General features: G+C 36.1%; 2 protein-coding genes across 2 annotated transcripts; both read left to right on the top strand.

Annotated features, from left to right (window-relative positions):
- The first annotated feature begins 960 nt into the window (after positions 1–960).
- Positions 961–10,868, top strand: LOC104232531 (uncharacterized). The gene is made up of 7 exons (XM_070152822.1): positions 961–1,180; positions 2,831–2,960; positions 6,863–7,241; positions 7,327–7,451; positions 7,541–7,830; positions 10,001–10,108; positions 10,242–10,868. The coding sequence occupies exons 1-7, from the start codon at positions 1,142–1,144 to the stop codon at positions 10,686–10,688; spliced, it is 1,518 nt and encodes a 505-aa protein (XP_070008923.1). The 5' UTR covers positions 961–1,141; the 3' UTR covers positions 10,689–10,868.
- LOC138868116 (uncharacterized) lies at positions 2,967–5,569 on the top strand. The gene is made up of 2 exons (XM_009785748.2): positions 2,967–5,168; positions 5,255–5,569. Exon 1 carries the CDS (start codon positions 3,008–3,010, stop codon positions 3,716–3,718), a length of 711 nt encoding a protein of 236 aa, XP_009784050.2. The 5' UTR covers positions 2,967–3,007; the 3' UTR covers positions 3,719–5,168; positions 5,255–5,569.
- Positions 10,869–14,200: the final 3,332 nt, after the last annotated feature.

The following is a 14,200-nucleotide window of genomic DNA, read 5'->3' as shown; positions in this document are numbered from 1 at the left end:
CTTTTTGATTCTGTTGGTTCTGTTGGTTTTATTGGTTGTTGTCATTGGCAGTCGACATGGTTGTTTGACAGAAAAATAAATTTGGAAAGTAAAACGATTATCAGATTCTCGGTAACAGAACCAATTTGTTTAAACAAAAAATGTATATTTCGGTCATAGCCTATTATTAGAAGATCTCGGGTTACTTATAACCAAGAAATTTCGTACTTTCCCAATTATATGAAAGGAAAAGAACAAAGGTAAGTAAGCAAATAACTGATTGCAAAGTCTAAGAAAAGAAGAAAAGTAAAGTGAATATATTCCAATATTTTCTTAGATGCCTTTATAAGTGAAATTCTCTTCCCTTATATAGGAATTTACAAATGTAACGTTTCCTCTCTTTTATGGCCCAACGTTTCCTCTCTTTTATGGCCCAATCATTATGAACATTAATGACATTAATGAACCGTTATGATTAGCAATAATAACTGTTTATGGAGATTCTGTAACGGTTCCAATTCTTCTTCCTCATTAATTAGAGGTTCGTGAATATTCCCTACAAAAAAACCAGCAATTAGCGACGGATTTTAGCGACAAATTGTGTTCCGTCGCTGATTAGCGACGGATTGGCTACGGAATAATAATTTCGTTGCAAAAAAAGCCAAAAAATAATTTGTATCTAATATAGCGACGGAATAACGACGAAATCGAAAATTAGTCGCTAATTCTTGGCGCTAAATATTGGCGCCCTCAATTTACCTACGAATTTAGCGACAAAAGGTAAGCGACAAAATTTATTTTATGACAACGACGGATTTAGCAACGGAAAATTTATCGCTAGACTTAATATCTTTATCAAAATATTATAAAACTCTTTGCTACGGAAATTTCCATCGTTAATATATTTTTTAATGAAAAATAATGTTATTTTATAGCGACGGAACTTTATCCGTAGCTAATCCGTCGCTGAAGACCACTTAAGTATTTTACCTAGGGCACAAATATGGTAAAACATCTAGTCTCTTGTTTTTTCTAAAACAATAGAAGACACATGAGAGCGCAAAATCAAGCAGCTGGGAGCAAAATTAGTAGAAGACACACGATAAGGGTTTTCAAGAACAAGAGCAAAAATCAGTAGCCAAAGTGAATCTAAGGTTTGTAGATGGCTTTGTTTCTTCTTCTGAGCCAAAGTGAATCTAAGGTTTGTAGATGGCTTTGTTTCTTCTTCTGTTTCTTATGCTTAGTACTAATTTTGGGTACCAAAAAGATAAGCCACCGATTTGTATAATTATCAAGTATGATTTTCTATTGGGGTATTTAAAATTTGATTTTCTTTAAATTTTTGGAACAACACTTGAGACAGTTCTTGGTTTTGTATTTGTGTGTTCAAAAATTGGTTTTTTGAAGTTGTTTTTGTAATAAAATTTCTGGATTTTCTGTATGGGATGTAAAAAGGGTTGTAGCAATTAGTGTCAAGAGTTGAGGGTTTGCAAATGCTTGTAGTCCAAATAAACTTGAAAGGTTAAATTGTGTAGAGTTGAGGAGGGATGATAAGTCTAATAAATCAAGACGAGGGCTATGAGTTACCGGATCAAGTCCCATTCTTAGAAGCCTTTTTCTTATGTGAGTGTTCCAATAATATATGAAACTAATAGATTTCTCTGTGTGTATGTGTTTCTATATGTGTATGTGTCTCTCCAATTTGTAGCAAATGTGTATGTGTTTCTCTGTGAGTATGTTTTTCTCCAAATATTTATTCATTATATTTTTTTTAAATTTATTTTTCTTTTGCTCACTATTTCTCTGCCAGTGAGGTTGTAAGGGCAGATACTACTGTAATGGATTTTTATAGAACTAATCTTGAACTTAAAAAATGAACAAAACAAGCTAAACAGAACTAGCTAGACCATGTTTCTATACTTGGGTGCTCTCTATTTGCTGGAAAGTGTTGAATTAACATTTTTGGGGGGTTAAAGATTTGTAATTTTTTGGAGCACTACTGTGAGTACTAAAAGTACTAAAATTAACGATGATGATGCTTTGGGTTCAAGCTGGATTGAACACCTAGTTGATGTCAATCTTCTAGATCCAGAACCTAAGGTTTGTTCTTTAAACTTTAGTGCTAATGTCCCGCATCTGACGCGCTTCTATGCTGACTAGAGGTTATGGTCTTCAAATTTATTTTCCCAAGTGGAAAATTTATGGCATCTTTCCTTGATAATATTCAAAACTTGCCCCCTAGCTAATGGAAAGAACAATTTATTATTCTATCAGTTATAGTTTATGTCTCTTTGTCTCTTTCTTCTTTCTCTTGCTACTAGATTTTCACAAGAATTTAAATCAAAAAGATGTGGTTCTAAAAAATGTATACTATAATTTATCGTTTATTAACATAATCGTCACAGTTTCTTAATTTTTTTTTCCGACATGTACAGTTTCGTAATGGGATTTGAATTATCCGGAATATTACTGGGGCAATTTCTAGTACATGAAATGGAGTATCATTTTACAATGTTAGAAATATAATATAGAAACTCCTAGTTTATATGAGCTCTCATGGGCTACATGCTGTCAGATGTTGGACTTATTCTTGAGAAATGCTAATTTAGCTTACACTTGAACTGACAGCAATGAATGTAGATTTAGTTCACTTCTTGCTCCATCTTAATATTTTTTGCCATAACCCTTTCTTAGTCTCTTTATTTGTGCTTCTGTTCCATTTTATTACTTTGTTCCTCTATTATGTCGAGCTGTGTAGGATCTGCTTGTTGACACCCGATTTCTTTTCTTATTATCTTACTCGTAGAAAAAAAGAAGTTTGATTATCCTGTTTTGTTTCTATATTAAATAGGAATATGGATCATTTAGAGCGTGCTTGGATGTACGAGAGGTTGGATGGACGAGGGGTATAAATTCTAATTTTGTAACTGGCGTGGATAGCTTTCTCCTGTTTGCACGTTCTCAGCGAAATCGCATAAGTGGTGAGAATGTTCGATGTCCATGTAAAAAATGTTGCAACATTATATACATGGATGTTGAAACTGTTAGATTGCACCTTTTTAAATTTGGATTTGTTGAAAACTATTCTGTTTGGAAGTATCAAGGGGAAAAAGATGTGACTGGTGTGACGTCTTCTAGCAGTGATCTACATGGTGGTGTTCAACCTGCATTAGGATATGACAATCCATACCGACAAATGGTTTTAGATGCAGCTGGACCCAACTTTGGTCAGGGTTCTAGTTGGCAATCTTATAGTAATACTGAATTTGAGTCATCTCATCATTTTGAGCCTTCAATGGAGGACGAGGCTAATCCTTCAATGGAAGAGGAGCCTAATCCTGAGTCTCAAAGGTTTTACGATTTGCTAAAGGCCGCTGGTATAGAATTGTATCCTGGTTCTTCCCTCTCTCAACTCGCAGTAGTTTCTAGGATGTTAAACATTAAAATGGAGAACACTTTATCACAGAGGGGATATGACCAAATGATGCCATTGATGAAAGAGGCTTTACCTGAAGATAACATAATGCTTGAAAGTTATTATCAAACCAAGAAGCTAGTGCGTAGCTTGGGTTTGCCGGTTGAAAAGATTGATTGTTATAATTCAGGATGTATGTTGTATTGGGGTGACGACGAAGACCTCACATCTTGCAAGTTTTGTGGCTACGAGAGGTTTAAACATCGTGTTGGTTCTTGTAAGAGGAAATTAGTCCCTTATAAAAGGATGATAATTTTCCTTTGATTCCTAGATTACGAAGATTATATGCATCTCATGCTACAGCCGGTGACATGAGATGGCATCATGAGCATATACAGGAGGAGGGGGTAATGCGTCATCCATCAGACTCTGAGGCTTGGAAGCACTTTAATGAAACTCATTCATTTTTTTTTGCTGAACCAAGGAATGTGAGGCTGGGATTATGTACTGATGGTTTCCAACCATTTGGTCAATCAGGAAGAAAATACTCTTCGTGGCCAGTGATTATCACTCCATACAACTTACCTCCTTGGATGTGTATGAAAGAGGCGTACATGTTCTTAACTGTCATTGTTCCAGGGCCAACCAATCCTAAATAAAAAATAGATGTTTTTCTACAACCTCTAATAAAAGAATTGACCTTGTTATGGGAAGAAGGTGTGGAAGCATTTGACATCTCAAAAAAGCAAAATTTTCAATTAAGGGCGGCTTTGATGTGGACAATAAGTGACTTTCCAGCTTATTCTATGTTATCAGGATGGAGTACTGCTGGCAAGTTAGCATGTCCTTATTGTATGAAGGAAGCACAATCTTTTAGATTACGTCATGGTGGGAAAATAACTTGGTTTGATAGTCATAGAATGTTTCTTGACCAACATCATCCATTTAGGAAAGATCGTAAAAACTTTCTTAAAGGTCAGACTGTAAAAAGGCTACCACCAGCACTTAGAACGGGAGAGGAAATTTTGAACTAAATTAGTGAGTTAGGGCTAAGAAAAGTAACAGAGGAAGATGCACAAGTAGTTAATTCGAGACTATGTAAATCTTGTGGATGGAAAAAGCGAATCATCTTTTGGGATTTGCCTTATTGGAGTTCTAACATGATTCGGCATAATCTTGACGTCATGCATATTGAAAAGAATGTCTTTGATAATGTATTTAACACAGTTCTTAATGTTAAAGACAAAACCAAAGACAATCCCAAAGCACGTTTGGATATGCTAACCTATTGCGATAGACCTCAGTTGGCAAAGGATGCTAGTGGAAAATATCCCAAAGCTGCATATACAATAGACAATGAAGCAAAAGATATCTTATTTAATTGGGTGAAAGGTTTGAAGTTTCCAGATGGGTATGTTTCAAATTTGGGTCGATGTCTAGAGACGAACAAGTCTAGGTTATTTGGCATGAAAAATCATGATTGCCACGTGTTCATGCAACGATTAATGCCTATTGCCTTTCGTGAACTACTTCCTAGTAATGTGTGGCAGACACTTACAAAATTGAGCCTATTTTTTAAAGATCTTACTTCGACCACTCTACGAGTGGTTGACATGGAGAGATTAGCAATAGACATCCCACAGATCTTGTGTAAGTTGGAACGTATATTTCCACCGGGGTTCTTTAACTCAATGGAACATTTGCCCGTGCACCTGCCATATGAAGCAAGAATTGCTGGACCTGTACAATATCGATGGATGTATCCTTTTGAGAGGTAAATTTAAAACTTCTATGTCATAATAGTGACAAATATGCTACACATGACTTTTTAATTTAACGGCTATTCATTTATCTATTTAGGTACCTTGGAAGTTTGAAAAAAATGATTGGGAATAAAGCTAGTGTTGAGGGATCTATTTGTGAAGCATACTTGATGACAGAGTCAACACAATTATTTTCTCATTATTTTGAGCCCCATGTCATTACACGTAATCATAATGTGGACCGGAATGATGATGGTGGTGTTGTGGAAGATCATAAAGGAAATTTATCAATATTTACACATCCAGGTCGACTATCGGGAGAAACAAAAAAGAGGAGTTTATCCTTGGAAGAAATCAAGGCTGCCCAAACTTACATTCTACTAAATTGTAAAGAGGTTGAGCCATTTGTAAGGTAACATTTGAAAGTTATACTTGCTTAATATAACAAATATTCATATAGCAAAAGCACTAATTTTAACTTATTTTGTTGCAATGAAGTATGTACGTGGAACGTTTACAAGAAGAATATCCAAATCTATCTCAGGATCAAATAGATGAGAATCTCGAAACATATTTCTCTATATGGTTCAAGAAATATGTAAACCTCAAACAATAATTTACTTTTATACAATAATGTACATAAATTGACTTGTTAAATTTAACTAAGTCTCACAATTTTTTAAATAGGTCCGAAGCAACCATATTGAGAATGCATTCTTGCGTAGCCTTGCTCATGGACCATTGATAAGCGCGATATGTCATTCAATGTATTTTGTCAATGGATATAAATTTCACATAGAAAGTCATTGTAGCGCAAGATCAACAATGAACAGTGGAGTTTGTATATCGGATCCAAATGTTGGTGACTACTATGGTCGGATACAAGAGATTATACAAGTAGAATACCGTGAAGAACCTTTAAAGAATATTGTATTATTCAAGTGTGAATGGTTTGACCCAACGATGAATGTTGGTGTTAAAAAGCATAATCAATACAAATTGGTGGATATTAACCATCGCCGTCGATATAAAAAATATGAACCTTTTATTCTTGCGATGCAACTCAAGTGTGTTATGTTCCTTATCCTAGCAAGAGAAAGGACAAGGAGGATTGGTTAGCTGTATTGAAAGTTAAACCTCGGCATGTTGTTCAATTACCCGATGAGGAAGTGATGGCAATTTCATATGCGAATCTCCCCTTCAAAGTTGAAGAAGTTGAAGATTATGTGATAGATATGAACATTGTCGTTGATGAAAATATACTCTTACATGATCCAAATGGGGGTTTAATTGAAATGGATGAGGATGTTGATGATGAATTATTGCTAGATCATCATGAAATTGAAGAAGAAGAAGGAAGAGTATGAAATGGAAGATACAGAGGATGATGAGGAAGATTTTGTAGAAGAAATAGATAGTGACTAGTGTGTTAATTAAAAATATGTTGATGTATCTTACTATGTTTTGTTTGTTGTAATCTAAGTTGAATGCTATCTGCAAGAATATATCTATATTTATTGCTTTTCTTTGATGTCTAACTTCTCACTCATTTCCCTAAATTTATCACTTAATATAAAATTAAAAAATCTAGCAGTAATTTTGGCCCAATTCTTGACTTATACCAATGTTTTCTGTTTGCAGGGACTTATTTCTTGACTTATACCAATTTATGACTCTAATTTGCTTACATGTAATTTTTTTGTAGATATGACTCGAGGGAGAGGCAGAGATAGCATAACTCGTGGAGACAAGTCTTCAGTTAGGGGTAGGGGTAATTCTACTATTCGTGCAAATATGCCTTCTGTTCCCATTCTCATAATCAGTCTTCAACAAGGTGGTACAAGTTCTTTAGTTGGGCAGAATCACATAAATCAAGTACAAACTTTAGCTCCTAGCAGTATGACACCCGTTCAAACATCAGGGCATGGTAGTACCCCAACTATCCATTCTGAATCATCTCCTAATACACCTGATCAGAGTAACCCAATAGGTGAGGGCATATCTACTCAAAGCAACACAATTGGCGAAGGTGAGTGTGCCAGTAGTCACGGGCAGCGGACACTTGTTACTCTTGCTCCTACAGGGTTAGTCCATATTTTTACTATTATTTTTTATATAGAAATTTTGATTTATGATACCCCTTCAACTATTGTCTTCAAATTTTTTCAGGTTAGAACCTAGTGGATTATGCTCGACGAAAATATTTAAATCTTTCAAGCATGAACTTGATCACAATGGAATCAATTGGAAAAGTGTCTCTGACGAGATAAAAAACTTTTATTGGGGAGAATTCAAGGATAACTTCTCATTATATAATGAATTTAGGAAGTGTATTAACTGTTATAAATAAGATATTAATGTTATTACTTTATAAAATTATTTCAGAAGAAATTCTATTTGTACTCTTCCATTGATAGTGCAGTGAGGAGCCAATGGGAGAATAAGGCATCAATAAGGTACAAAGATTTCATTTCCAAAATGAAAACTAAAAAAATTAGGCCAAGAGGTGTTCCAGTAGAAGTGTGGGAAAGTTGGGAACAACTTTGGAAAGATCCCAAGTGTGTTGAAAAGTTAGAAATAAATGCAAATAATCGTCGTGGCGGTAGGGGTGGAGTCTCCACCGGGACTCACACAGGCGGCTCTGTCTCCATTGGGGAGTATTGCAAGAGACTTGTAAGTATATCGCAACCTTAACTTTATTGCAACTTTGAACTTAAAATTTCTTCTTGTTGGTGTTAAGAATTGCTTATAGTAACCTTAGCTTTCATTAGGGGTTATGCTTATAGTTTTAATCCAAGTAAAGCAGTGAGTTCTTATGTTAAAATGTTGCATTATGGTTTTGTTCATAATAATTATACATTTTCTTTTGTGATTAAAGCTTTGTCTAGTACTAAAGAGTACTTTTTTGGTGAAGCCTTGCATTGTTCAGTAATGAAATTTGGACATATGTTACACCTTCATATAGTAAATTCATTTTTACATATGTATGCTAGTTTTGGTTTGTCTAATGAGATCATGATTCTGTTTGATAAAATTCCTTAACCAAATATTGTTTCTTGGAATGTGATCATTGATGATCTTGGTCAAAATGGTTGTGTTTATGAGGTTCTTGGTGTAATCAATGAGATGTGTCGATACGGGGTTGAGCCTAACTCGGTTACATTTCCTGGATTTGTCTCATCGTGCTTGAAAACGGGTGATTTTGGTATAGGAAAGTTGATTCATTTGTATGTAATAAAGAAAGGGATATGCATTAGTGAGAATCTTGGAAATGGTTTGATTGATATGTATGCTAAGTTTGGAGATATGAAATCAACTAACAAACTGTTCAATAGGATAGAAATGAAGACAGTGGTAACATGGACTTCACTTCTTGTTGGTTTTATACAAAAAAGTGAACTAGAAAAAGCTAGTGTAATTTTTAATCATATGCCTAAGGATATTACTGGTTATAATGTTTTCCTTAATGGATATGCTGAGGCTCGTGATATGAGTTCAGCTGAAATGATCTTTAAAGCAATGCCAAACAAAGATTTAGTTTCTTGGAACACTATGATTATTGGCTATACTCATAAGTAATTATCTGTATTGTTTGGACATTGTTCAAGTTCTTGATAAGTGCCTTCCAATACTTATCTTTTTATGAGAAGATTGTTAGTTTAATGTAGCAGAGCAGTGTTAGTGATTTCTATGCATTTTTCTAAAAAAAACCTGTATGTTCGTCATTATCCCTTTACTGTGCGGGTGAAATAACTCAAATGCTGTTCTAAAGCTTTTAATTTGTTGTTATGCATTCTCTTTAATGATCTCAATCAGATATTCATAGTAGTCCGGAGTAAGCAATAAAAATAGGTGTTGTAAATAATATTTTCTTACAGCATTGAGGTATAAAATTTAAACTCTTTTCTGGTTACAGCAAACTCTAATATTCCCATATATAGTGTTTGCACAAGTTGCCATTTCTGCTGATACAATATAATAGCGCAGGCAAAATGAAGATATAGTTATTTTGTTATACAAGAAGAATTGATGACAAAGAAATAAATTTAGAAGTTGCGGTCGGTGAGTTCTCCATTTGAAGTATATCTGCGGTGTTGAATCATTTGAAGTATTGTCTCGGGTGTCTGCTTTTGGTGTCAAATTGTCATTCTTTAGTATAGGCGATTGAATCTGTATATTCAGCAATCTACAATGTACCTCTTGCACGATCAGTCTGGTATATCTTCAATACCCTTTAAGTCTGCTAAAATACTCTACAGTTCTTTTCCTGCCGTATGTGGTAGATAGTTCTAGCAAGTATCAACCTGTGTATGAGGATTGAAAGCGCCTTTCATTTGCATGTGATATGGTCCATTCAATTTCATCTCTATATCCTTTTACAGTTCTATTGATGCTCTGCCATACCAACAGCTTCCTTTATATGTTTGTTGAATAGTAGCATTAAAAGAACATAAGTTATGGTCTTCCCTTACGTCTTCACATAGTGGGCATATTATACTACGTTGCTGCCCCATTTACTTAGCATGTCTCTGTTGTAAAAGTCTTTTCTAGATAACTAAATACATTATGAATATCCATTTGGGACTACTTTGATTATTGCATAACAGTATCTTCCAGGTTGCCTTTGGGAACTCTCCTTTTAGCTTATCGTACATGCCTCAAATTCAATAGTTTTCTGTATTCAAAACCTATTCAGGAGATTGAAGAACCTTACTTTACTCAATTTGTCTTTGTACAGTGACGTGTATTTTTCATAGTTGGAATTAACAGTGACGTGTGACAAAACTTCTGGTTCTACTATAGTAATATTTTCATCCTTTTAAAAATAATTTTTTTTGTATAGGCCGTTGAAAAGGGTCGAGACCCAACACCAAGTGAATTACATTTGTACGTCCATACACATGGGCATGATGGAAAATCTTTTCTTGATGAGAAAGCTCGAATCGTTCATGTAAGTCCAATATTTTATAAACTTATTTACTACAATGTAAAAAGAGTATGAAAAGTATCCTCTCTTTTGGTTAATTAAATGCTCAACATTCTTAACCGTTTTAATTTCACTACATATTACACCTCTTTTACAGGAAAGGTATCAAGAAATATTACAGGAACAAACACAAACTCAATCTGATATTGATCAATGGAAAGCGTATTATGAAGCCGCGGGAGGGGAAAAGAAGAGAAGAGTATATGGTCTTAGATCTCAAGCAAAATGCTACTATGGACCGAATCTTCGTGGCTCTTCTGGATCAGATGCTTCATCGTCAATACCACCTTCGAGTGCTCAATCAACATTGAACCTAGATGAGTTAGTGATGCATTTGATTCCTACACTAACAGAGCACATAGTTCCTGTGCTAACTGATCATATGCATCCAGTATTGACTGAGTGGGTGCGTGAAATGATTTCGTCACCCTCACTGACTTCTACTGACCGCCCATCAGATGTGGTACCAACAGTTCATGCTCCTCCTACTGCTACTGTTCATGGGGTTCATCCATCGGTTTCAGATGATGACCTTAACCCCTAAGCCTCGTATTTGGAAGCTTTTTGTTTTGAACTTTATTATTGGTGTTAGGGATAATTTGCACCTTCTTGGTTTGGAAGCTTTTTGTTTTGAACTTTATTGTTGGTTTTAGGGATATTGCGACGGATATTTTTTGTAACAAAAATAAATATGTAAAATAACACTGTGACAGATTGCAACAGACGATTTTGGTCGCCAAATGAAAAGCTGAAATGAGTCTCAAAATATTGGCGACGGATTAGCGACCGACTTTCTATCGCAAAAGTATGCCAGCGACGAAATGCATTGTGAATTTAGCAACACAATTTTTTAATAAGGCGACAGAAATTCTGTCGCAAATTGTAGCAACGAATAGTGTTTGACGCTAGAACGTCGCTAATATTGCGACGGATTCCATTTTTCCGTCGCAAATAGCTTAGCAACGAGCAAATCAGCAACAAATGCTAATCCGTCGCTAACCCTGCTTAGCGACGGAAAAAGGCTATTTAGCGACGGATTTGGGTCGTCGTTAAATGCTGTTTTTTGTAGTGATTCCTCTTCTTACTGTCTTGATTCATTCAGCCTGTATCTACTGAATGATTTAGACTCGAGCAACTACATCCCTTCATCTCGTGAGTTATTTGCTCGTACCTCTTGTAACTCGTGCATCTTTTAATGTAATATTCCAGTTGTCATCTTCTTAGTGATCCACCTAATATGCCTTGTCAGCCACACATAATTTCACGTGTCATATTTAATTTTTACTAATACAGAGACATAGTCAAATAGATTTTAGTTAAGCAATCTTGCAGCTTTGCTCTTCAAAATGTAAACTCTGCTTTGTTCTTGTAACGACCCGACCGGTCCTTTTGAGCTTTTGCACTTTGATCGCCAGTTCTCGGGCATGACTTGCCTCGTGTGGTGTATTATGACTTATGTAAATCGTTGGTGTTGGGTTTCAGGTTAATCAGAATGAATTTAGATGAACAGTTCTCAGTTGAAGCTTGAAATTTGAAAGGTTTAACCAAGATTTGACTTGTTTGTATTTGATCTCGGATTTGAATTTTAATGGTTTGGTTAGCTCCGTTAGGTGATTTAGAACTTAGCAACATGATCGGAATGCATTTTGGATGTCAGTGAAAGGTTTAGGCTTGAATTGACGAAATTGAGATTTCGACGTTTTCCGGTTGATAGGCGATATTTTGATATAGGGGTCGGAATGGAATTCCTGAAGTTGCAGTAGCTTCATTATGTCATTTGGGATGTGTGTGCAATAGTTCAGGTCATTCGGACGAGGTTTGTTAGACTGTTTGATCGAATTTGGAATATGGAAATTTTGGAATTCTTAGGCTTGAATCCGAGGGTGATTCGATGTTTTAATGTTGTTTTCAGAGTTCCGAAGGCTGGAACAAGTTTGAATGATGTCATGGGGTGTGTTAGCATGTTTGGTTGGGGTCCCATGAGGCTCAGATAAGTTTTGGAAGAGTTTTTGGAAGATTTTGCCGTTTTGAGCATAAACATGTAATGATCCAAAGGTCCATTTTTAGTTCTAGAGATCGAAATTTGATTTCGAGACTTCCGGAATTTTGATAATGAATTATAGGACTGATCTGGAAAGTTTGGTCTAATTTCATCAAGTCGCGATTGAGTTTTTGACACGAAACACAAGTTAATTATTTAACGAGAAAAATGGGTATTGAGCTGAGAAAATGAGCTCCGAATTGAGTTTAGACTGAAAGGCTATGTTTGTATTATTGTTTGTGACTCATAGGAATAAGAATCATCGAATTCCGAGTTCGTATGATGGAGTTAGAGCCTTTTTAGTGAAAGAAAAGCTGCTGCAATTTTCTGGGCAATTTCTGCATTTTTCGCACGTGTGAACAGTGACCGCACCTGCGTGAATAGTACCCGTGTACAAAACATGTGAACAGTACATGAATAGTACACATGAACAGTAAAAACGTATGAATAGTACCCCCGAAATTCCGGACAGTTTTAAGTCCAGCAGTCCGAGTTTTCTCATTTTATTTGACATCCAAGCTCGGGTTTTGGGTGATTTTGAGCGAACAATCACGGTAATTCTTGAGGTATATCCCTTATGATCATTGTTAGTCAATATTATTGAATTATCATTGAATATTCCGGCTAGATTACGTGTTTTGAGGTGTAAATCGGGAATTTGGGCCTAGGGATTTGAAAATAACAATTGATGGTTTGAAGGCCGAATTGTTGTCGGATTTTGGAAAAATTTGTATGGTTGGACTCATGGTTAGATGAGGTTTCATATTTCGTAACATTTGTCGGGTTCCAAGATGTGGGCCCCACGGGCGAATTTTGAGTGCAATTTCGGATTTTTAATGAAAAATATAGAATTTCATATGGAATTAATTCCTATAATTTTTATTAACTGAATCGAATTATTGTGGCTAGATTCGAGGCATTCGGAGGTCGATTTGAGAGACAAAGGCATCGCGAGCTAGAGGATTAGCCGGTTCGAGGTGAGTAATGATTGTAAATGATGCCATGAGGGTTTGAAACCCCAGATTTACACATCGTAGTGCTATATTGAGGTGAGACACATGCTGGATGATGAGCGCGGGGTCTTTTACTACCGGGGATTGTGACTTGGTCCATCCCGATTGATGATTTTATGCATATTTGATTGAAACTTATTTGTTATCATGATGATTTGGACTGATTGCCATACTTGGGCTTCGTGCCAATTATTTGAATCCTTCAGAATTTTTTATCACTATTTCCTCACTGTTTTGACTTATATTTAAACTCAGTCCTGTTGATATCTTCTGATTTACAAAACTCAGCCGCTCTTACTCAGTTTTTAAAAAAAAACTCAAATGATATTTCTAAATGATATTTTGGGCTGAGAGCTACTGTTTTACAAATGCCCGAGAGGCTTATGATGATTTCCGGACTGAGTGAGGCCAAGGGCCATATGTGAGGATATGTTGAGTGATTTGAGGCCGAGGGCCTGAGATACTATTTATGCCACGCGGTGGCTTGAGTGATGTCAGGCCGAGGGCCTGAGATACTGTATATGCCACGTGGTGGCTTGAGTGATGTGAGGATATGCTGAGTGATGATGCCACGAGGTGGCTTGATATAGCACTTGGGCCGTAAGGGGCCCCTCCGAAGCCTGCACACCCATAGTAAGCGCGGGTACCCATTGTTCTGAGTGATTGATACTATGCCCGAGGGGCTGATATGAGTGATTGTGAGGTAGCCCGAGGGGCTGGTACTATTCTGATATTGAGCCCGAGGGGCTGTTACTGATCTGATATTGAGCCCGAGGAGCTGTTACTGTTCTGATATTGAGCCCGAGGGGCTGGCACTATTCTGATATTGAGCCTGAGAGGTTGGTTCTGTTAATATTATGCCCGAGGTGCGGTTTGTTGTACATGTTTTGCCCGAGGGGCTGTTTACATTTCCATCATTTTGTTACTCACTTGTAAACTACTTGCTTTACTTGTTGGAAAAAAATAAGGGATTTTCACTTGATTTCTCACTACTTTACTGTT

Source organism: Nicotiana sylvestris, chromosome 8 (assembly GCF_000393655.2).
Source record: "Nicotiana sylvestris chromosome 8, ASM39365v2, whole genome shotgun sequence".
NCBI lineage: Eukaryota > Viridiplantae > Streptophyta > Magnoliopsida > Solanales > Solanaceae > Nicotiana > Nicotiana sylvestris.
The sequence above is the reverse complement of the archived record's forward strand: the minus strand, read 5'-3'. Positions and strand labels throughout refer to the sequence as shown.

Excerpts from the sequence above, each read along its gene's own strand:
- LOC138868116 (XM_009785748.2), top strand. The coding sequence starts at position 3,008 with ATGGATGTTGAAACTGTTAGATTGCACCTTTTTAAATTTGGATTTGTT.
- LOC104232531 (XM_070152822.1), top strand. The coding sequence starts at position 1,142 with ATGGCTTTGTTTCTTCTTCTGAGCCAAAGTGAATCTAAG. Across the intron at positions 1,181-2,830 it reads TGAGCCAAAGTGAATCTAAG|GAATATGGATCATTTAGAGC; the intron begins GTTTGTAGATGG and ends TATATTAAATAG. Across the intron at positions 7,452-7,540 it reads CTTTTATTGGGGAGAATTCA|AGAAGAAATTCTATTTGTAC; the intron begins AGGATAACTTCT and ends TAAAATTATTTC.